The sequence below is a fragment of the Budorcas taxicolor genome, chromosome X (assembly GCF_023091745.1).
Source record: "Budorcas taxicolor isolate Tak-1 chromosome X, Takin1.1, whole genome shotgun sequence".
In the NCBI taxonomy this organism is placed as follows: Eukaryota; Metazoa; Chordata; class Mammalia; order Artiodactyla; family Bovidae; genus Budorcas; species Budorcas taxicolor.
The window spans coordinates 16,118,790-16,144,341 of record NC_068935.1 but is presented as its reverse complement, the minus strand read 5'-3'; the positions used below and the strand labels follow the sequence as shown (position 1 = coordinate 16,144,341).

Here is a 25,552-nt window from a genome sequence, read left to right as displayed (position 1 = left end):
CATCAGTCCTGCCTACAGCCTGCAGTAAGTCCCAGAAGATGTAGGGGAAAGGACTTTATTTCTACAGAGAGTAGGGGCCCAAGACAGTGTGTTTTAGGTCAAGACTAGGACATGAAAAGAAGCCACACTGTAAAAGTTTCATGGTTGGCCATGTATCAATAAGCAAATAAGTCATGAGGCCCTAGACTTGTAAATTCCCTGAAAAAAGGACCTTCACCAACCCTTGGATCCTAGCTCCTCACACTGTACCCTAATAAATTCTGCCCTCCCACAAATATTACTGAAGATGTCTGGAATGGAAGCAGAGGTAAAGAGGTGTAACAATGGACACCTAAAAGGGAAAGGCCCTGGCCTCAGGGTGCTGTGTGAGAAGGAAAGTCCCCAGGGCTAGCCAGTGGCCAGACACATAGGTGGAGGGGCTTTCTGTTAGGGGAAGTCCACACTGTCATATCGTCCTTGTGAAGAAAGAAAATGAAATGCTTTCCTGAAACTACTTATCTAATCACACAGGAAGGAACTGCAACTTGGTTCCATTTTCCACAAAAGAATAATTCTTTTCAAAATCAAAGCTGAACAATGGCCAAAGTCTGGCTCATGATCCTGTGAGGCTTGTACATTTTTCAAAGAAAGTATATTGTCAATTTAGAGATCAAACAAATTGAGGTCGAGGAAAAGCCATGGCTGTTCAACAGGCCACATCCTTCGGGGGTGATGATGAGGGGTGGCAAGTCTGCCCTGAGAAAACACATCCATGTGTTCCCTTAAGTGGCGCTTGTTCATTTTTTGGCCACTTGCCTTTTGTGGCTGTGTTCACAGGAGAATGCCCTACTTTCCCCCCAGGGTCCTCTCTACCTGCCCCATGGTGATGTTAGAGGCTGATTATGGAGACATAACAGCACATTAGTCATAAGACTCCCAAAGAGATAACTCAGCTCATGGTTGCTAAGGCAGAGGAGCCTTCAGGAACCAGCTGGATACTGGAAATATGGGAACTAGCAGGGAGGGGCTGGTGGGTAGTAGTAAGATCATGGAGGATAGTAGGGACTGTGGTGAACTGCAGAGCCAAAACAAACAAGGCTTTCAAACTGTGCAAATAAACAAAATACTGGGCTGGCCAACCAATGCATCCACTGGCCAAATAGGGCCCAGAGGCTGCCAGTCTGCAACCTCTGATTCATCCTCTTCTACTACAGGAAAGGACACAGAGGCCCCATAAGAGGAAGTGATCATCCCAAGGTCACACACTTGGCAGTCAGACCTAGAATCCAGACCTCCCAAGTCCCTTGAATCCATGAACATGGCACTCACACGCCTGCCTTGGACCAGGAAGATGACTTCCAGGCCACCCTATCCTCTTGGGGCCATTCCATCACCTTCTCCAGCCCAAGCCTTCTCCTTCCAATCACTGCTATTCATTGGCATGATGTTTCCCATGCCGAGTGGGTTCACCACATGATGCCTTCAATGGATGCCAGCTGCAATAACAGCCTTTCTCTTCCTCCTGTGCCAAGCTCCTATTCACATAGGCTGTGCAGCTGGGAGCCAGATTTGGCCAAAAAGATTTTTCCCCTCAGCTTTGTGACACTGCTCTCTAACTAGAAGCTGGAATATGAACAAGAAGGGTTGAAAGAATTCAGTCTGCTTTCTGTTTGAGTCTGCGTCTGAGCTAATAAATGCCTTTAGCCTCCAGAGCTGCTTTTGTGGGTTCCTTTTGGAAATGTGCAACTCCACAGCAAACGATCCATTCTTTCCCTTCCAGCTTCTTCCTGTTCTGCTCTGCTCATCAAGGCACTAACCATAGAAGAAGAGGAATGTAGAGTAATGATGGTCTCAACCCTAGAATTTTCTCTAGACTACTTAAGGAGGCTGGGATTGCGCATGGAAGGAATATAACACCAAAAGGAAGGCTTGCCTGTTCCAAACCACTCCCTTCCCAGCCTGCCATGTGCCTGAGACACCCACCAATTGAACTGCTTCTGTAAGTCATGGAAGGTTTCTGCTTAAATGTTTTTTTGTGAGAGAGAACAAAGTAAATGGTCACCAGTCCTTAACACCTCAGCATTACATTAATTTATCAGATTTAGTATTAATAGACATCTGAGGAAATGGGACACTGAAAAGAAAAAATTTGACTGGGAGGGGTGCTGAGAAGGGAAGAAGCTGGAGTATTTCTCAATGGGAGCCACACTGGCATTTGGGGCAGATGGTTCTTTCCTGTGTGGGTCTCACCCACATATCACAAGACATTAAGCCCCTCTAGACACCATCTACTAGGCATCAGTAGCATTAGACCAACAGTTTGCTCATTTTCAAATGTGCTCCTAAGGAGATTAAACACCCTCACTTCACCAATATTTGAAAAGCATTGGATATAATACCATCTATAGAGGCCAAGCTAGAAGTATCTAAGCAGCCATGGAGTACAACGATACTAGGTTCTAGAAAGAAGTTGTTCACATTATATGGGTGTTAGAGAGATGAAGATGGCACAGGGTTTCTTCCACTGTAGCTAACATAGATGAGTATGTGTTGTTTGAGAGACTCATGCTAAGTAGGTTCCATGCCTGTCCTGTTCATGGGCAGGTGAGGTTCCTATATTAATAATTTTTTCCAGTGACTAGCTGAATGAAGAGGCAGCCATTCATAATAAGGGATCCAAAACTTCCAAGCTAGCCTGCCTGTTCTGGGGTCTAGAGTCTTCAGCTGTGACTCTTGCTGAGGAACTGACTGTCTGAATCTGTCCATGTCTTCTGAAAGGAGGGCGTCTCTAAAAGAAAGACCATGCTAATGAATATCCTTTGGCCACCTGATGCGAAAAGTCAACTCATTAGAGAAGACACTGATGCTGGGAAAGACTGAGGGCAGGAGGAGAAGGGGACGGCAGAGGACAAGATGGTTGGATGGCATCACCGGCTCAATGGACATGAGTTTGAGCAAACTCTGGGAGAGAGTGAAGGACAGGGAAGCCTGGCATGCTGCAGTCCATGGGCTCACAAAGAGCTGAACACAACTTAGTGACTGAACAACAACAAACAACAGATGAATATCCTGGCACCTGGTCAGAAGACTTATGGAATACTTCCATAGCCTCTATTCACAAAGGAACCCCATGGAGGGAGTAGTCCCTAGGAGATCATATTCTCCCCTGATACTGAGAAGTACTAGGTCTTGGAGTCAGCAGCACCTTTAATACAATGATCCTGGGGGAGCAGAAGATGAGCTTATTGCAAGAGTTGACCACTGCCCTCCTCAAGGCAGCAATAGAGCCTGAAACTTTTAGAGGAAGATGAAACGAATTCCAGACATAGGCATGAGAAAGCAAACTCAAGACTGTCTCAAGGCTTCCCTGGTGGCTCAGTGGTAAAGAATCTGCCTGCCAATGCAAGAGACATGGGATGGATCCCTGATCTGGGAAGATCCCACATGCTGTGGAGCAACTATGCCTGTGCACCACAGTTATTGAGCCTGTTCTCTAGAGCCCAGGAGCTGCAACTATGGAGCCCACGCGCTGCAGCTACTGAAGCCCTCACACCCTAGAGCCCACGCTCCGCAACAAGAGAAGCCTCTGCGAGAAGCCTGCATACTGCAACGAAGAGTAGCCCCTGCTCATTGCAACTAGGGAAAAGGCCCATACAGCAATGAAGACTCATCACAGCCAAAAAAAAAAAAAAAAAAAGACTGTCTCATCTGCCAGGGGCTTGTGGTGATCTCAATTGTTACCAAACTCTGACCCTCCTATCCCACTTCAAAAATCTGGTGCCACTAGCCTAGAGACTCCAAACAATGAGCGGGTCCAATAGTACAGGTGTCACTGCCTGAGAGGTCCAACTACATCCTCCCCAAGCATCTCTTGCATGCACCAGTTTTAGACACTGACTGACTGCCTTTTTCTCAGTATTGAGGCATGGGCTGTGCTGTGTTTGAGCAGAAGTGGGTGGATCTGAGGACTGAATGCTACAAGGTATACTGCCCACGTAGAAGAATATTACTGTTCTACCATAGTTTGAAGAGAGGCACAGAGTGATTCAAATACTTGTGTGACCCCATGGACTATAGCCCATAAGGCTCCTCTGTCCACAGAATTCTCCAGGCAAGAATACTGTAGTGTGTTTCCATTCCCTTCTCCAGGGGATCTTCTCGACCTAGGGATCAAACCCAGGTCTCCTGTATTGCAGGCAGGCTGTTTACCATCTGAGCCACCAGGGAAGCCCGTCTAAGGTAACTAGTACTGGACAAAACTGTTGAACTTTGACTAGAGGGTGGCACTGATAGAGTCTCCTCTTGAACGATGTTTCCTGCTGAACAAATGTTCAGGACCTTTGGTACAAAGAGGAGTCAGCACCTCCGAAAGCTCAGAAGTGACACTGGCGCTCCTTCTTCTCCACCTCCACCCTTGGGCCTCCTCCAGCCCTCTCAACTTCCTTCTCTCCCTATCTTCTATCAGCACCACCCTTGCTTTCCTTCAAGGCCCAACTCAACTATATCCAAACCACACTGATTTGTCTCTTCTCTGAACTCCTTGTTTTGGATCATACATCCTTTTGAAAATCTGATGAAAGCTACAAATTTTTCCCCCTCAAGGGATATGTATTAGCATACATGCTTGCACACTCACATGCATAAATGTGCACACATATGCCCCCCTCCCTGAACACACACACATAAACCACACACTTTTGAGTATATTCATTTTAGTCTTTAGACTGATTTAAAGAAGGAATTACCCTTAAGGCCAGATGAAAAAAAAAAATCTAGGAATAGGCAACTTGCAAGTAGAATCATCCTCCTCTTTCATCCACCCTCCCCCAGTTAGCTCTTACCCAGACCCTAGCCTCCCTTCCAGTCCCTTATCCTCTAGCCTCCAGCTGCCTCTGATTCCCCAGGGTTCATTACCACTTTGCCCTTACCCACCCATGTAGGGAGTCCCATTCTATTAAGACTCAGTCTGGCACAATGAGCTAGCTCACTTGACAAGCAGTGTCCAGATACTAAGTTTCACAGAGATCTGTGGATCAACTAGGACACATATTTGAACTAGGGTTTTCTGAAAATAACAGGGAGAGATCTGGAGGGGGGAGAAGCCCTTTCAGAAGTACTGCTCATTTCACCTAAGAAAGGCTCTTCCTGCCTACTCTAGAATACATGATATACTTGATGCTGACCTACACAGAATGGAGGTCACAGGCCATAACTAAATATGAGGAGAGGACAAAGGCTGTCACTTAGATGATGATCTTCCCTAAACAGCTATCTCCAAACTTTTAGTATCTGAGGCTCTGCTCCTGTTGCCACTGGCTTGCCATTCCTTCTTCACACACTGACCCCAACAGTTTATGTCAGAACTACTGAAGGGGAATAGTTTATGGGGAAAAAGTTCTTACAGAAACTGGTTGTGACTCCTCCTTATGGAAGAATGTCCACTGAATGGAGAGCTTGTTCAGTGAGGCCACAGTGGTGGTGTAGGTGCAGATGAGAGTGACATCAGATCCAACAGTCACATTCACAAAACTGTCTGGGATGGTCACTTGCACTCCATTAACTCGACCTGAAAAGATAATCATCAAAAAACAATGGTACACCTTCACATTTTAGTGACATTTTTTCACTACAAAGCACTTTCAATGACATCTTGAGGAGAATGTAGAATGAACCATGTCTGAAAGTCAAGCAAGCAACTGGCATGGGGTAGGAGAATTTCTAACTAATTACAGTGTGAAGATCTTCAACTCCTATGTGGTGGTGAGTTAACAATACTGAATTGAGAATTTCTTCTGTGTGAGTATGGCCTGACATGGAAGTTCTTAAAGTGTTATCCAGAGACCAAAAAAGTCTGCATTGAGACTTTCTGCATTGAGAACAACCAACACAGTTGGCCCAGGGCTGATGAAGTTCCTTGGATGTGGCACATGCAGTTTTAAAACCAGGTAAGTCTTGAGCAAGAGATGCTGGTTTTGCTAGGACTTTTTAGTGCTTAAACCAGGAAAGTCCCAAGAAAACTAAATGAGTTGGTTATCCTAGCCCTAAGACCATTTTAGGGAGGCCACAAGATCCACAATGGTAAAGAATCTGCTTGCCAATGCAGGAGATGCAGGTTTGACCCCTGGGTTGGGAAGATCCCCTGGAGGAGGAAATGACAACCCACTCCAGTGTTCTTTCCTGGAAAATTCCATGGACAGAAGAGTCTGACAGGCAATAGTCCATGGGATTGCAAAGTCAGACACAACTGAGGTACCATTTCACGCCAGTCAGAATGGCTGCTATCCTAAAGTCTACAAGCAATAAATGCTGGAGAGGGTGCGTAGAAAAGGGAACCCTCTTACACTGTTGGTGGGAATGCAAACTAGTACAGCCACTATGGAGAACAGTGTGGAGATTCCTTCAAAAACTGGAAATAGAACTGCTTTATGACCCAGCAGTCCCACTGCTGGGCATACACACCGAGGAAACCACAATTGAAAGAGACACGTGTACCCCAATGTTCATCGCAGCATTGTTTATAATAGCCAGGACATGGAAGCAACCTAGATGTCCATCAGCAGATGAATGGATAAGAAAGCAGTGATACATATACACAATGGAGTATTACTCAGCCGTTAAAAAGAATACATTTGAATCAGTTCTGATGAGATGGATGAAACTGGAGCCGATTATACAGAGTGAAGTAAGTCAGAAAGAAAAACACCAATACAGTATACTAACACATATATATGGAATTTAGAAAGATGGCAATGATGACCCTGTATGCAAGACAGCAAAAAAGACACAGATGTGTATAGCAGACTTTTGGACTCAGAGGGAGAGGGAGAGGGTAGGATGATTTGGGAGAATGGCATTGAAACATGTATACTATCATGTAAGAATCGAATCACCAGTCTATGTCCGATGCAGGATACAGCATGCTTGGGGCTGGTGCACGGGGATGACCCAGAGGGATGTTGTGGGGAGGGAGGTGGGAGGGGGGTTCATGTTTGGGATCGCATGTACACCCGTGGTGGATTCATGTCACTGTATGGCAAAACCAATACAGTATTATAAAGTAAAATAAAGTAAAAATAAAAAGTCAAATTAAAAAAAAGAAGAAGCAGGGGGAAAAAAAATGACAGAATGATCTCTGTTCGTTTCCAAGGCAAACCATTCAATATCACAATAATCCAAGCCTATGCCCCAACCAGTAACGCTGAAGAAGCTGAAGTTGAACAGTTCTATGAAGACCTACAAGACCTTTTAGAACTAACACCCAAAAAAGATGTCCTTTTCATTCTAGGGGACTGGAATGCAAAAGTAGGAAGTCAAGAAACACCTGGAGTAACAGGCAAATTTGGTCTTGGAGTACGGAATAAAGCAGGGCAAAGGCTAACAGAGTTTTGCCAAGAGAAAGCACTGGTCATAGCAAACACCCTCTTCCAACAACACAAGAGAAGACTCTACACATGGACATCACCAGATGGTCAACACCGAAATCAGACTGATTATATTCTTTGCAGCCAAAGGTGGAGAAGCTCTATACAGTCAGCAAAAACAAGACCAGGAGCTGACTGTGGCTCAGATCATGAACTCCTTATTGCCAAATTCAGACTTAAATTGAAGAAAGCATGGAAAACCAGTAGACCATTCAGGTATGACCTAAATCAAATCCCTTATGATTATACAGTGGAAGTGAGAAATAGAATTAAGGGACTAGATCTGATAGAGTACCTGATGAACTATGGATGGAGGTTCATGACATTGTACAGGAAACAGGGATCAAGACCATCCCCATGGATGAACTCCAGGAGTTGGTGATGGACAACTGTGACTGGAGTTGTCCTGGCGTGCTGCGACTCATGGGGTCGCAAAGAGTCGGACACGACTGAGTGACTGAACTGAACTGATAGTTTTCCTATTTAAATTCCATTGATTTCAGCTCTTGATTGTTTCCTTCTTCTGCTTATTTTGGGTTTATTTTATTCTTTTTTTTCTACTTCCTTGATGTAAAAATTTCAATCATTCACTTGAGACTTTTCTTCATTTCAAATCTAAGCATTTAGTGTTATAAATTTCTCTCTCAGCACTGCTTTAGCTGCATGTTACATTTGTCTGTATTTTATATTTCAATTTTCACTCAGTTCTTTATATATTTTAAAAAATTTCCTTTGAGACTTTCTCATTGATCCACAGATTATTTAGAAGTGTGCTGTATGATTTTCACATATTTAGAGACTGTCCTGTTGTCTTTCTGTTCCTTGTTTATAGTTTATTTCCACTGCACTCAGAAAATAAACTGTTTAATTTCAAATTTTTTAAAGTTGCTGAGGTCTGTTATATGGCCATGCCTATGGTCTATCTTGCTAAGTGTTCTGTGGGTGCTTGGGTAAAAAAGTGCATTCTGCTCTTTTGGGGTAGAGTGTTCTATACAAAGAGCATGAGTGTCAAGTCGCTTCAATTGTGTCCGACTCTTTGTGACCCTGTGGACTGTATCCCACCAGGGTCCTCTGTCCATAGGATTCTCCAGGCAAGAATACTGGAGTGGGTTGCCAAGCCATCCTCCAGGGGATCTTCTCTACCCAGGGATCAAACCTACATCTCTTATGTCTCCTGTACTGGCTGGTGGGTTCTTTACCACGAGCACCACCTGGGAAGCCCATCTATACAAAGAGATATACTTGGAGAATAGCATTGAAACAAAACATGTATATTACAATATGTAAAATAGATGACCAGTGCAAATTCTATGCATGAAGCAGGGTACCCAAAGCTGGTGCTCTGGGACGATCTGGAGGGGTGGGGTGGGCAGGGAGGAGGGAGGGGGGTTCAGGATGGTGGGAACACATGTACAACCATGGCTGATTCATGTAGATGTATGGCAAAAAACACCACAGTATTGTAGGAAGTAATTAGCCTCCAATTAAAATTAATTAATTAATTTTTAAAAAACACTATGAATACTCACCAAGACAGACCACATTCTGGGCCATGAAGCAAACTTTAACAATTTTAAAAGAACAGAAATCAAACACTATCTGCTCTCAGACCACAATGAAAATAAAGGAGAAATCAATAACAGAAAAGATTACTTGAAAGTCCCAAAATACTAGGAGATTAAACAGCATGCTTCTAAATAACATATGGGTCAAAGAAAAAATCTCAGGAGAAATTTGTAAATATTTTTTAACTAGGTGAAAATGAAAATACAACTTATCAAAATTTATGATATGCTGCCAAAACAGTGCTTAGAGGAAGATTTACTACACTGAATGTGAAAGCTCTAAAATCAATCATCCTTAGGAAACTAGAAAAAGAAGAGTAATAAACAATAAGGTCCTGTTGTATAGCACAGGGAGCTATACTCAGTATCCAGTGATAAACCATAATGGAAAAGAATATGAAAAAGAATATATATGTATAACTGAATAACTTTGCTGTACAGCAGAAATCAATACATTGTAAATCAACTATATTTCCATAAAATTAAAAAAATAGGAGTATATTAAATTCAAAGTAAGCAGAAAAAAAGAAATAATGAAAATTAGAGTAGAAATCAATGAAACTGAAAACAGGAAATAAATAGACAAAACCAATGAAACCAAAAGTGGTTATCTGAAAAGATAAAGAAAATTAGGCTCTAGTTAGCCTAACTAAGAAAAAAATACAAAGGATATAATTACTAATAAAAGAGGGGCCATCACTGCAGATACAATGGACATTACAAGGATTAATAAAAGAATACCAGGAACGAATCTATGCCCACAAATTTGACAACCTAGATGAAATGGCCCAATTTCTTGGAAGACACAATCTGCCAAAACTCACACAAAAAGTAGACAACTGGAACAGGCCTATGTCTATTCTTTATCTATGAAAGAAACTGAATCAATAATTTAAAACTTTCCAAAATAGAAAGCACCAGGTTCAGATGGGTTCACCGGTGAATTCTACCAAAAATTTAAGGAAGAAACTGTATCAACTGTCTACAATCTCCTTTAGAAAACAGAACAAAGGGAATGCTTCCTAACTCATCCTACGATCCAACATCACCCTAATACTAGAACCAGAAAAAGATATTAAAAGAAAACTATAGACCAACATGTCTTATGAATACAGATGCAAAAATCCTCAGCAAAATATTAGCAAATCAAATCCAACAATGAGTAAAAAGAATTTCTACACCAAAACCAAGTGTGATTTATACCAAGCATGCAAGCATGGTTCAACACTTGAAAATCAATTCATTATCACAGAAATAGGCTAAGGAAAAAAAAAATCACATGATCACATCAATATATGCAGAGAAAGCATTTGACAAAGTCTAACAAGTATTCATGATAAAGACTCTCAGTAAACTAAGAGTAGAGGACTTATTCAATTTGATGTAGGACAGCTACAAAATTCCTACAGCTAATATCATATATAATGGTGAAAAACTAGAAGCTTTCCTACTAAGATCAGGAACAAGGCAAGGATATCCCCTCTCATCACTCTTTATGAGTCTTATACTGGAAGTCCTAGCTGATGCAGTAAGACACAAAAAGGAAATAAAAGGTATATGAATTGTGAGAAATGACAGATGACACGCTGCTTGTGCAGAAAATCCAAAAGAATCAGCAAAAAACCTCCTGGAACTAGTAAGTGATTATAAGAAAGTTTCAAGATACAAGGTTAATGTACAAAACTTTATTGCTTTCCTGCATACTAGCAATGAACAAGTAGAATTTGAAATTAAAAACACAATGGGATAAATTAGGAGCTTTGAATGAACACACACACACTACTGTACATAAGACAGGTAACCAAAAAGGACCTTCTCTATAGCACAGGGAACTCTATTCAATATTCTTGGATAATCTATATGAGAAAATAATCTGAAAAAGAATGAATATATGTGTATTTGTAACTGAATCACTTTGCCATACACCTGAAACACAACATTGTAAAATCAACTATTCTCCAATAAAATTAAAATAAAAGAACACACAACCATTTATATAAAATACACAAAATTTAAATAAAATACTTAAGTCTAACAAAATATGTACAAGATCTATATGAAGAAAACTAAAAAACTCTGATGGAAGAAATGAAAGAAGAATTAATAAATGGAGAGACATTTCAGGTCTAAGGATAGGAAGACAATATTGTCAAGATGTCAGTTCTTCCCAACTTGATCTATAGACTCAGTGTAATCCCAGTCAAAATCCCAGCAAGTTACCATGTGGATATCAACTAAGTTACTCCAAAGTTTATATGAAGAGACAAAAGACCCAGAATAATCAACACAAAATACTAAAGGAGAAGAACAAAGTTGGAGGACTGATATTACCAACCTTAAGACTTCCTATAAAGCTACAGTAATCAAGACCATGTAGTACTGATGAAGGAATAGACAAATAGAGCAATGGACCAGAATAGAGAGGCTAGAAACAGACTCACATAAATATAGTCAACTGATCTTTGACAAAGGAGCGAAGGCAACACAATGGAGGAAAGAAAATCTCAACAAACGGTGCTGGAACACTGGATGTCCATGGGAAAAATAATAATAATCTATACATAGATCTTACACATTTCACAAAACTATCTCAAAATGGATCACAGATCTAAATGTAAAAAGCAAAACTAAAAAACTCCTCAAACATAGACAGCATTGGAGAAAATCTAGATGACCTTGGGTTTGATGATGACTTCAGATATAATACCAAAGGCATGATCCGTGAAAGAAAAAGTTGACAAACTGAACTTCATTAAAACTGAAACTGCTCTGTGAAAGACACTGTCAAGAGAACTCTTAAAACTCAGTAATAAGCAGACAACTGGATTTAAAAAATGGACTAAGTACCATCAAGAGACATCTCACCAAAGGTAATATATAGATGGCAAACGAGCATATGAAAAGATGATCCCCATTGTATGTCATCAGGGAAATGCTAATTAAAACAACATTACAGGGGGTACTTCCCTGGCAGTCCAGTGGTTAAGACTCCAGGCGTCTAATGCATGGGGTGCAGGTTGGATCCTTGGTCGGGGAACTAAGATCCCACATGGCACATGGCTCAGCCAAAAAATATATATTTTTAAAAATTAAAAAAATTCACAACACACAACGCTGATGAGGATGTGGAGCAACAGAAACTCTCATTTGTTGCTGGTGGAAAGGCAAAATGGTACAGCCACTTTGAGACAGTTTGGTGGTTTCTTACAAAACTAAACATACTCTGACCACACTATCCACCAATTGTGTTCCTTGATATTTAACCAAAGAAGTTGAAAACATATGTCCACACACACAAAAAAATATGCACAACGATGTTTACAGAAGATTTATTTATAACTGCTACAACTTGGAAGCAACCAAGATGTCCTTCAGTAGGTGAATGGATTAAAAAACTGTGGTATATCCAGACAATGCAATGTTACTCAGTGCTGAAAATCAATGAGTTATCAAGCCATGAAAAGACATGGAGAAATCTTAAATGCATATTCCTAAGTTAAAGAAGTCAATCTGAAAAGGCTACACACTGTGTGATTCCAACTTAAGTGACATTCTGGAAAAGGCGAAACTATGGAGACAGTAAACAGATCAATGGTTGCAAGGTGCTGGTATAGAGGAAGGCATCAACAGGTAAAGCAAAAGGGACTTTTAGGACAGTGAAAATACTCTGTACAGTAATATAATGGTGGATATATGTGATTATACCTTTGTCAAAACCTATAGACATTTTGTCTATTATGTTAGGAAACTCCTATTTTAAATCTTCCATTTTAGCAGACAGTCCATTTTACTTATGTTCTGTGCACAGGTCTCAGCCTACTTTGTGGGCTGTATTTCTAATGCTGGTTTAATTTTCGGTCTTTGTGGTATTGTTTTGATCTCTTTGGTTATCTGAAGTCAGCAGGGCATCTGTACATCGCTGACCCTGTTGCCTGAGTGGGTGGAAGCATTTCCCCAGGTCAGGCTGCTGGGTGTCTCTCGGCGGGGGATAGGTATGGCAAGACACTCCTACTGGAACCCCCTAGCTGCTCTGGTGTCTCTGTTTGGAGGAGGAGAGACAAAGAGCCTTCTAGAACCAGGTACTTGCTGTGACTTAATCCCTTTTTTCTGTTCCACCCTCCCCCCTCAGTATCGCTAGGTGAAAGTAGGGGATCTCAGGCCCAGTGAGCAAGGAGATTGCTTCTTTTGTCGACTATTGTTGGCGGGACTCCTGATGATTCCCCCTTGCCAGTGTGTTTAGCTCATCTGATGTCAGAGGGACTCACACTCATTCTGGGTTCCTGTCCTCCTTTGGGTAAAGAGACATAAGACATCCTGCCTCTCTGTTGTTTCCAGGGTCCCAAGCAAGTTTGCTTTCTTTCTTCTTTCTTAAAAATTTTTATTCATTCATTTATTTTTGGCTGTGCTGGGTCTTCGTTGCTGTGCAGCTTTTTCCTCTAGCTGGGGAGAGAGGGGGCTACTGTGTAGCTGCAGTGCGCAGGCTTCTTCACTGCGGCGGCTTCTCTTGTTGTGGGGCAAGGGTTCTAGAGCACAGGCTGAACAGCTGTGGCACACGGGCTTAGTTACTCAGCGACATGCGGGATCTTCCCAGATCAGGGGTCAAACCCACGTCTCCTGCATTGGCAGGCAGATTCTTCATCACTAAGCCACCAGGGAAAGCCCTGCTTTCTTCTTAATATCTTTCTGAGTTCTCCTTTGGTCGTCTCTTGCATTATTTCCAGGGAGGGTTTATACTTGTGCTTTAGCAGGGAGAAGCAAGGAGAAACAGATCTGTGTCATTTTGTCCAAACCAGAAATCTCCTTCAAGATTTAAGATTGTAAAAAGGGCCTGAGACCACGATGTTTGAGAACTGTTGACCTTACAAAAGGATCTGCTGCCCATATGATTTGGAGGAAGACCAAAGAGCCTCCTACTCCAAAATTCAGCCTACCAGTGTACTTGAAATCCTTAGTATTATGCAAGCATTTTCCCAAGGGATGTTACAGGCGATGTTACTTTGGATAACACTATAGAGGCATAGCATCTTCCCTGGTGGATCAGATGGTAGTGTCCGCCTACAATGCAGGAGATCTGGGTTCGATCTCTGGGTTGGGAAGATCCTCTGGAGAAGGAAATGGCAACCCACTCCAGTACTCTTGCCTGGAAAATCCCATGGACAGAGGAGCATGGTAGGCTACAGTCCATGGGGTGGCAAAGAGTTGGACATGGCTGAGTGACTTCACTTTCACTTTATAGAGGCATTAGCTTATTTGAATAACTGGTTATTATCCATTGCAAAGTCAGAGTATAGAATATAGAAACTCTCCAGGGTAGAACATGACTGTCAGGCAGGTGTTAAAAAATGGTCAAATTTAAAAGATGCTCTCTAATCGCCAGTCTATGTCTGACGCGGGATACAGCATGCTTGGGGCTGGTGCATGGGGATGACCCACAGAGATGTTATGGGAAGGGAGGTGGGAGGGGGGTTCATGTTTGGGAACACATGTAAGAATTAAAGATTTTAAAATTAAAAAAATAAAAAAATAAAATAAAATAAAAATAGTTAAAAAAAAAAAGATGCTCTCTATGCTGCAGGGGGGCTAGAATGAGAACGCTAGCTACTCTCAGGGTTGGAACAGGATGAAGATACAAAGATGACAGGAAGACCAGAAGAAATAGTACAGAAAGACAAATTCCTGGCCCCCTTCCCAAAGATGACTTTAATTTTATTTTTTCTTAGTGACAGTGGTCAGGAAAAGGAACTCAGGGATTTAACAAACATCTTGAAAATTTTAAAGAAAAGCAAACTATTGTACTGATTACTCCTAGTTTCCTGGACTCAATAGCCGTGTTCTCTCTCACAGCCAGGTCATCTGATCCAGTTGCTTCTCTCCCAGAGTTGGCTGTTTGCATCAATGTCTTGATGAATTGAGAGAAGTATTTTAGGGTAAGCACTCATGCAGCATCTTCTGACTCCATGCAGTTTTCCCTCTCCCAATGTTCTCCTTCCTATGCATTCCTGGTTCCCATAACACCTCCTCCCAAAACAAAGTTGGAGTGCAGAAAGCAGCTACTCTTTTTGATGGAAAATTCACTGGAGATCGCTAAGTGACTCTCCTGCCCTCAAAAGCCCACTTCTTTTCTCCTGGAAGTTAGGCACATCCATCCCTGGCTATGCGCAAATAGTGACTTCCAAATGACTTTAAAGCATCCAAAATTAAAGGGATAGAATGAGGATTTGGTGGCCATTAAAGTTACCATAAACTTTCCTCTAAAAAAGGGATTTTGAAGATATTATTTGGCGGTCATTTTTGTCCTCTAGCTTACATCCCAAAATCTACTATGGAATTGAAGTAAAGTGAAGTGAAAGTCACTCAGTGGTATTCGACTCTTTGCAACCCCATGTACTATACATTCCATAGAATTCTCCAGGCCAGAATACTGGAGTGGGAAGCCTTTCCCTTCTCCAGGGGATCTTCCCACACCAGGGGTCGAACCCAGGTCTCCCACATTGCAGGTCGATTCCTTACCAGCTGAGCCACAAGGGAAGCTCATTATGGGATTGGGTAATGGTAATAACTTTTGATAGGTAAAGTTAAAAAAAAAACACAACACAAAACAAAACAGAAAAGTCTCTAAGGGCTGCTCTCAACAAAAGTGCCTGAAGGCAGAGTAAACACAATTCTCACACAAAGCAAGCCATGGAAAAAGTGATGCCTATCAACTAACCTGCTGAGCACCTATTTTATGCCATGAACAGCACTAACACTGGGGAAATAATAATGAACAAGACAGACACAATCTCTGCCTGCCATGTCAATGCACCATGAACCATTTATATAGCACAGACCAGAATGGAGGCAAATGAAAATCAAGGAGTTGGTAACAATCTGATTTAAATATTTTCAACATATTTTTAATAGAAGCCATATAAATATGGTGCTAGTGCTAAAGAACTAGCCTGCCAATGCAGGAGACGTAAGAGTCATGGGTTCTATCCCTGGGTCTGGAAGATCCCCTGGAGGAGGGCACAGCAATGCACTCCAGTCCTCTTGTCTCGAGAAGCTTGGCAGACAGAGAAGCCTGGGCATCCATAGGGACGCACAGAGTCGGGCACAACTGAAGCAGTTTAGCACATATAAATATGTATATTAAGATGTATAAAAGCTCAACAATATCACCTCAGAATAAGTGCAGTAACCTACAAATCTATTGTGAGAGAAAATATTTTTAAGGATACAACATGTTGTTCTGTAAATAGATAACAATTGGCAAAGCAATATTTCCAGACCATTTTTATTGTCCTGATTCCCAATACTCAGCACCATAATCAATCCTTAAATTCTGAAGAAAAGACAGTTTTCAGAAACTATCCATCTCTAATATAATGACAATGCATTTCAGAGCTAAGAGTTATATATTTCCAGATGAACTTTTTAAAAATGTCACATCATTCTATTAGTGAACATTACTTAAGCCTCTGAGATCACTGTCTAGTCCAGCACTGTCCAATAGAACTTTCCGTGACAAAAGTAGCCATTGAAAGTGAAAAAGTAAAACTGTTAGTTGCTCAGTTGTTGTGTTCAACTCTTTGTGACCCCAGCAGTTAGGACTTCACGCTTTCACTGCTGAGGGCATGAAAGTGTTAGTCCACCAGTCTCCTTTGTCCATGGGATTTCCCAGGCAAGAATACGGGAGTGGGTTACCATTTCCTTCTTCAGGGGATCTTTCCGACCCAGGGATCGAACCCAAGTCTCCTGAATTGCAAGCGAATTCTTTACTGTCTGAGCCACCCCCTGGGGAAGCCCATTACCCACATGCAGTTATGGAGCACCTAAAATGTTGCTAGTGCAACTGAAGAACTGAATTTCTTATTTTATTTAATTTGAATTAAGTTATATGTGAATAGCCACATGTGGATAGTGAAAAGTAAAATTTAAACTGAAAGTGATTCTGTGTGTGTCAGGGGAAAAAATGTTCTCTTTCTTTGGATTCATTTAGTCTAAACTGAGAAATTATTTAAAAATTGAAGAAGGGAAAAAAAAAAAAAAAACCCCATACATTGACAAGACTGACTGTACAGCAAAATAAAGATTAGCACCTGATTTAAACAAAACTGAGGACTGTAATTTCACTCACTGACCTGGCTGAATTAAAAAAACACCCCCCAGCCCAAAGAACACATACGTGGTTGAAATATGTGTGACTGCTTTTAAAAATCAGTGCATCTTATTAAAGGAAAATAATCCAAGGTGTATACACTTGAGTTAATCAACACTCTAAGCAGATTTTAAATGCCTCATGTTTTGGTAATGATTGCTCATTCATCTATTTAATGCCTACAATGTGACAGGCTCTTTGCTTAGGGGGATTATTATTCTAACATACCAAACAGACAAATTTGACCTGTTGCAATTTACGTGATTTAATTTCAAGCTGCTGCTAAGTCACTTCAGTCGTGTCTGACTCTATGAGACTCCATAGACGGCAGCCCACCGGGCTCCCCGGTTCCTGGGATTCTCCAGGCAAGAACACTGGAGTGGGTTGCCATTTCCCTCTCCAGTGCATGAAAGTGGAAAGTGAAAGTGAAGTCGCTCAGTCATGTCAGACTCTTAGTGACCCCATGGACTGCAGCCCACCAGGCTCCTCGGTCCATGGGATTTTCCTGGCAAGAGTACCGGAGTGGGGTGCCATTGCCTTCTCCTAATTTCAAGCAACTTCATCTAAAATTGCTTCATTTTTGAGTTAGGCAATAATCAAGTGATCACTAACTTTATGGATCTGACTAAAGTTCAAACATATTACTGCATTAAAATGCATAGCACATACCTTGTGAAAATGCAAACAATATTAACATATCTTTCAAACAGGTGACTATACTACAAGCATCTAAAATGATATGCTTGAACTTTTTGAAGACTTTTTCAATAAAATTATTTTCCTGAAGTGGAATATACCTGACTTCCTTAGAAGTCAGTAGAAAGGCTTTCATTAAAATAGAATCTGTCTTGCTTAGTTTTCCAAAAATGCATTTTATATATGTATGTGAAAATCATTTCTGAATGTTTGGGGTTTGAGAAGGTAACTCACTCTTTTGTTTTTCTACCTTTATTCTCTGAATATAATTTACATATAACATTGTAAAAGTTTAAGCTGTACAAAGTGTTGATTTGACATATATTGCAAAATGATTACCACCAAAGCATTAACTAACACTTTCATCACATCACATAATTACCATTTCTTTTTTGTGGTGACAATATTTAAGATCTACTCTCTAAATAACTTTCAAGTACACAGTATTGTCAATTATAGTCATCATGCTGTACATTAGATCCCTAGTTCTTACTCACCTTCTAACTGAAAGTTTGTACCATTTGATCAACATCACCCCCATTATCCCACAGCCACCATCCCTGGTAACCACCACTATACTCTCGGTTTCCATGAATTCAGGTTGCTGTTTTTTCAGATTCCACATATGAGTGAGATCATACAGTGTTTGTCTTTCTTTGACTTATCTCACTTAGCATAATGTCCTTAAGGCCCATCCATGTCACAAATGGCAGGATTTCAGAAGGTAATTCATTTTCAGTAAACATTTCCTATGTGCCCACTATGTGCCAAGCACCATGCTTGACACCAAAAATGTGACATTCTTCCTGACCAGGAAACAAGTTCAGATAACACATCAAATTGCACATTGATGGAAACACTACCAGCTGCCTCACAGCCATTTCTGGATCGACTGATGGACACTACTAATACCAGGCATAGCTTACTGAATTCTTTCTCTGACTTCCATACATGTGTAAGCACTGCAAACAACAATATATTGTACCATATTTCCATTCTATCTGCTAGACTGACACTACCACATTTTGTTGGGCCAGCTAGATTATCTATGTACACTATGCATTAGCAAAATCAGTTAGACAGTAACTTAAAAATAAAGGCTCTGAAATATTTATTGGTAACTCTGGGCTTTGTTCAGAAAGTCACAATCAAGTAAGATCCCAAGATCATCTAAGTAAGTTTTTAAACAATAAAAATATTGTATACAAGATATAAACTCAATTCTGTAATATACTATTTACTTGCAAGAGGAAAAAAAATCAGAAATTCACCAGAATCTCTGATAAGATTCTGGTGACTTTTATTTTCTTATTTATATGTTTCCATATTTCCAACTGTCTACAAAGACCATACATTACACTTATAATCAGTAAAAATTGTATCTACATTAGTTATAGTAGAAGCCACTCTTGTAACTGTTCCAAAATGGGTATCTAGTATAGGCCGGAGTTAGGCCTCAGAGAGGGAAGTAGGTGTTGACTACAGGTGTGATTTTAGAGGTTGCTGTAGAAGGCCCATGGCGACCCAATTAGCTAGTGACTGGAATCTCTTTAAAAGGGACAAAGACTTTCACTGTCTAAAGTTAAGGTTTAAAATGAATATTCCTGGAGGAAAGGGAAAATAGGAACATATGTTCCCACCAGGATGGAAATTGAGAAAGGCAGCTTTTTCCAGCTCTAAGTCCTGGCTAGATCACTGGATAAACGTAGTATTGCCTTCTGGTAACTCCACAGAACATGTCTGCTTAAACATTTAGCAATGAACATTTAGAGAATTATTACTAAATATCATCTAGTTTTGAAAAGTAACATTTCTGATGATAAAAATAGTGTAATACAGTGTTCTCTGTAGAAACCATAGAAAATATGAAAAGGCTGGGGAATAAGATTAAAATCATCTATAATCCCATTAGCCAGAGGTAATCATCATGAACAGTTTGGTACATAACTTTCTAAGAATTTATTCTAGGCACGTGGGTATATCCTGCTTTTCACTTAGTATTTTATCTTGAACATTTTCTTATGTTGTTAAATATGCTTAGTAAACCTCATTCTAATAACTGCCTAATATTACTTAGGGCTTCCCTTGTGGCTCAGCTGATAAAGAATCCGCCTGCAATGTGGGAGACCTGGGTTTGATCCCTGGGTTGGGAAGATCCCCTGGAGAAGGGAAAGGCTACCCACTCCAGTATTCTGGCCTAGAGAATTCCATGGACTGTATAGTCCATGGGGTTGCAAAGACATTTCTCGGATAAACAATCTTATTGAATCTACCATGGATCTAATTTATCATGAGAGGAGATTCAAAATACATCTGGTATCTGAAAAAACTAACCAAGGGATTTTTCTGAATTAGTGATCTCTCCTGGGTCTACCAATATTAGGATTTGACTCTAAAAATGATTTTGTTTTGCTCAAACCCCTAAAAACACCCATATTGTGTGCAACGATAAATTACTCACGTATTTTGAAAAGTACAATTCTTAGGAAATGTTAGATAGTTAAGCATGACAGGCGCTCCCAGCCAGGTTTAGCAAATCGATCAAAATGAATTTGAAGGAAATGGTCAAGTAAAACAGAGGGAAAAAAGTATCCTTGGCACAAACTTCAGCTTCTGAGTAAATTCATCTGTTCAACCTTCCAGCTGTTAAAAGAAAGATACTGCAATTGGGGGGTGGGATTCTAATTCAGAAGCTACATAAAACAATTCTATTTACAGCCTGGGTTCCCAAAATATCAGAGCACATATTTGCTAGGCAAGTTTTCTGAAAATTATTTTACTCAGCACACTAATATAGTTCCTTTTAAGCACAGGAGGGGAATATTCTATGTAAAAAAAAAAAAAATGCAATTTCGGTTTAAAAGGAAACTCCATTCCCAGTGATCTTCGGTCGGCTGGAGATCCGACTCCTCTTACCTGCAAGGCAGTTGAGAATCAGAAACAGCTTCCAAAATGTTAACCCCATTGTGCTGAGGTTCGCTGAGCGCAGTCAAGGTCCAGTAGCTTGCCTGGGCTAGGCTGAGTCTCAAACTGACTTCTTCAGTCACACCGAGGTTTGCCAGGCTTATCTGCCGGCATCACCAAGCAAACAAGCTTCTTGGGGTTTACTTATTGGTTACAGACCTTTCTCAGAGCAGACGTGTGTTTCTTTGAAATGTTTTTCATGGGGCGTGGTTCCTCGATATATTTGCTACTGTGTTAATGATAAACCCACATATTTAAATTCTTAAAGTTCTCTGTACACAGATTCCTAAGTTTTATTGTTTAAAATTAATCTTATTAAAAAGTTACACTTGAGGGGAAAAGATATAATTGGAAGAGAACCTATATAAATAAAAGTTGACAAGGTTAATTAATTTCAAATATTTCCACAAATGCCTTATGGCATTGATGCACTAACCTTTTACAAATTAAGTTAGCAAATTAATGTTCTAAGATTTTCTCAGGAGACAGGGTTCACAGGAAGGGCACAGGGGACATGAAGCAAGAAAGCATCCAGTTTCTATGTGAACAAACTCTGGACACATCACACTTTTTTGAAGCCCTAGTAGTAGAGTGAATTGCATGTTTTTTTGTCTTCCAAGTTAGAAACCTTGTAGCATTTATTCATTTGCCTAATTTTGCAAATTGGTTGGGCTTGCCTGATGGCTCAGCAGGTAAAGAATCTGCCTGCAATGCAGGATATGCATGTTCGATCCCTGGGTCAGGAAGATCCACTGGAGGAGGAAATGGTAACCCATTCCAGTATTCTTACCTGGAAAATGGATAGAGGAGACTTGAGGGCTACAGTCCATGGGGTCGCAGAGTCAGACACAACTGAGCACAAACGAGCAATTTTGCAAAATGAGGTGAGTAAATAAATGAGCTAAGATTTCCACTGGATGAGTCTGAATTTTTGCAGAATTAGGATACTGAATAGGTGCCACAGGGTTAACTTAGAAAGGGGTTTCACTAGAAGGGAATGGCAGGCTGCACAAGTGAGAAGCCTTCAACTGAACATGAGCATTTAACAAAGTTGCCCTCATGCTTAACTAACCCTGAGATACATACGGACCTCCTTGGCTCTTCCCTTGCAATCTCTAAATCCTGGTGTTTCCGTCTCTACTATGGTTCTCAGATTTGTTCCTTCCATCCTGGTCCAGGTACTCAGGTCTCCACCCCTGGCCTACTGTAGCAGCTTCCTAAATGGGCCCCCTGACTCCTTTCTCCTTCAGTCTCTGTACCAGCCACATGTCAGTGTTCCAACCCTGATCAAGCATCTTCAATGACACTATAAGGGACTCTTTCATCAAGTCCAAAGTCCTTAATTTGGATTCCCAACCTTCTAAGATCTTGCCCATGCCTCACCTGAATTTGAGTCATGTTAAATCGTCCACCTGAAAAATGCTGTCAGAAGTTATTGCCCCAAGGAGTGTTCAATCACATGAAATATGGGCAAATCGCAGTGATATGTTTCATGAACTTTAAGTTACAGAAAGCATCTGACACCATCTCATCTCAGCCAAGCGAACTTCCCACCACTCCTCAGAGAGCCATTTGCTCTCATCACATATCATAACTTCTCGAAGCATTCCCTGTCTATGCTCATGTCTGATGCCAAACCTTGGCTTCCAGTGAACTCGATCCCTACTTAGAACTTTCTCCTTCCTCTTGCTATCTAAGCATATTCTTAGCACAGATCAGTCATACTGTCCTATGTGAAAATTTTGAAGAGCCCACAAACCGCCTCTCTCTGGGCTCCCTCTTGGATAAACCTGTATTATACTTAAACCCAATACCCTCAGTTGGTACCAGATTAGTCTTCAGTAGTCTATGTATTAATGAAGTCTCCCCTAAATCAACTGTCTATGAGCCCCTCCAGCATGGGGACCAGGTCTTACGCAGGCAGTTCCCAACTTAAGAATGAGCGTGTCCCAAAATGTATTGGTTAGCCCATTGTTTAATCCAAGAGTACACATTTCCTGCTAAAGCAATGCTTAAATGAAGTCTTGTTCCCAAACCTACACAGAGCATAGTCTAGCACTGGCTTGAATTCTGGATGCTGGGCAATACAGGGTAGGGGAGTAGAAGAAAGAGCTGCAAGTGGCAGAGAAAGAACATTCCTTTCCTTTCCCAAGACACAGGTTGAGTGCAAGGCAATGCTTTTTTCCCCAAATAACTATTACATGTCTTTGTCACCCACCTTCCCTTCTACCCCCACCCCGCTGCTGCCCACATGGTCTACTGGTCCTTTGGGTACCTAGGCTTCCCTAAGGGAGTGTCTTGTGCTGTGCTATGCTTAGTCACTCGGTCATATCCAACTCTTTGCGAAACCATGGATTGTAGCCAGCCAGGCTCCTCTGTCCATGGGATTCTCCAGTCAAGAACACTAGAGTGGGTTGCCATTTTCTTCTCCAATTACATGGGACAGATAGTATAAATCATGACAGTCCCAGGCAAACCTGAATGTCTGGCCTCCCACCTACAGGGGAGTGCTAAGCATAAAGCAAGTGCTAAGAAGACCCTGTTAATTAATTCAGTATATCCAAGATGGTTGACCCTGAGATGGGGAGAGGAAGTGTTGGCTTAAAGCTGTTGCTAAAATCCCACAGCATCGGCCAGAATCTCGCATACAAACACAAAATACTCTAGAGGATTTAAGTAAAATGCCTGCACTGCTGCTATGTGTGACCTAACTTGGACAGGTAGGTGAAAATAAACTCTAAGAGATAAAGTTTCCACTTTGGACTGAATTTTGTATCACTGACTATCGCTCAGAAGAAGCAAGTCATTAACTGGGACATGAAATATTATCAAATATCTTGCACAGTTTTACAGAGCTTCACAATTTTTAAAACTGTTTTTCCATTTTATCTTCACAACTAACAGTAAAATAGATACAGCAGGTATTATCTACATTCTGTACATAAGAAAATGGAGGCTCAGAAATGTGTCTTTCCCAAGGCCGCATAACACGCATTTGATGCTGTCCCTCCCGTCACAATGCACAGTGGCCCAGTGTGAATATATAGTAACAAACATGCTACTGCCTCCAGGGTTCTTCCTTGGGAACATTCAGAAATGGGCAGTATCTGATTTTTCCCTCATTTTTATACTTAAAAATTACAAAAGTAATACATTTTGCTTGTGAAGGGATATCAAAGAACAAAGAGGCATACAGAGGATAAAAAGCAAGCCCCATTCTCTCACCTGCATAGAAAGCCCCATTCTCTCAACCACGTGATCATGCCATGATCACAAGCAATGGGAGTTTTGCATTTTTCTCAGCCTTTCTATGAATTTACATACAGGCACGCGGTGGGTTTTTTAAAGGAAAGGTAATCATAGATTGTTCTGTAAGTCGCTTCCCCGCCCCCCCGGAAGCATTTTTGTTCTCTGTTTATGTCACCATGCACAGCTACATCTACAGAGCTATCTTATCTCTTTTAAGGCCATATGATAGTTCATAGTATGAATGTACCACAACTTATTTTAACATTCTCCTAATGGGGAATTCTTGGGCCATTTCCAGTCTTTAAAACAAACGTCTTATAAACAATGGTGAAATGAACTTCCTTTTGCTTGGATCTCTGCCCACTTATGTGATTATTTCTCTAGATTAGGTACCTAGAAATGAAACTGCTGGATGATCAAAGGGTATGAACATTTTAATTTTTGGTTTATTATGAAAAATTGCTCACCAGAAATTCTTTACAAATCTACACCTCTGTTAAAAGTGTATGAGAGTGCCTGTTTCTCCATGGCCTTGTCAACAATGAGATTTATCAGTCTTTTAATTTTATTAATATCACGGCTGAAAACTGGTATTGCATTGCTATTTAAATTTGTATTTCTCTAATTAGGTTGAGCCTCTTTTCATAGATTTGTTGGCCTAACTGGTATACTTTTTCTTGTAAATTGCTTGTTTTATGACCTTATACCATTTTCCCACTTGAGTTTTCTTTTCATATTGCAGAAGTACTCTTTACAGTTATGAATTTTAACCTGAGTTTGGTATATACATTATAAATATTTCCTTCCAGTCTATCACTTTTTAAAAAACACTGTCTTTTACTATAAAGACTTTTGCATTTTGCAGTAGTTAAATCTAGCAATCTTTTCTTTGTAGCTTCCAAGTTTCATGTCTTCTTTAAGAAATCCAAGACTTACATTTCCAATCTAAGATTATAGAAATATTATTATATATTATTATGTAAATATTAAAATATTATATTTTCTTCTAATGCTTCTATAATTTTGTCCCATCTTTCAGTTATGGGAATTCTCTCCTTCCTCTTCCTCAGGCCAATAGCCTTGTGTTATCCTTGACTCCTCTCCTTCCCTCATGTACATCTAATTCATCAGCAGATTCTTTTTGGGTCCATGTCCAAAATATTCCCAGGCTCCGGCCACTTTTCCCACTTTAACTGTTACCATCTGACTCTGAGTCACCAGCGTCAATTACCTGGCTCGCTGCAATGGCCCCTAGCTGGTCTACCTGCTTTTGCCTCGTCGCCATCGTCTATTCCACAGCAACTGGAATGATTCTTTTCTGTGCAAGTCAGATCACATCTCACTTTTGCTCAAGATCCTCCAGTAGTTCCCAATTTCTCTCAGAATAAAAGTCAAAGTCTTTAAAACAATAATAACTTTGTTGTTGGTCAGTTACTAAGTCGTGTCCAACTCTTTGTGACCCCAGGCACTACAGCACAACAGGCTTCCCTGTCCTTCACTATCTCCTGGAGTTTGCTCAAATTCATGTCTATTGCGTC

General features: G+C 40.7%; 1 protein-coding gene across 1 annotated transcript in view; it reads right to left on the bottom strand.

The window, feature by feature from the left end:
• Positions 1-25,299, bottom strand: part of VSIG1 (V-set and immunoglobulin domain containing 1) — a 36,578-nt gene extending 11,279 nt beyond the window's left edge. Inside the window, exons 1-2 of the mRNA XM_052663455.1 lie at positions 25,215-25,299; positions 5,382-5,545 (exon numbers count right to left, since the gene is read on the bottom strand). Coding sequence (XP_052519415.1) covers positions 5,382-5,545; positions 25,215-25,299 — 249 coding nt within the window. The remainder of the gene's footprint in view (positions 1-5,381; positions 5,546-25,214) is intronic.
• Positions 25,300-25,552: the final 253 nt, after the last annotated feature.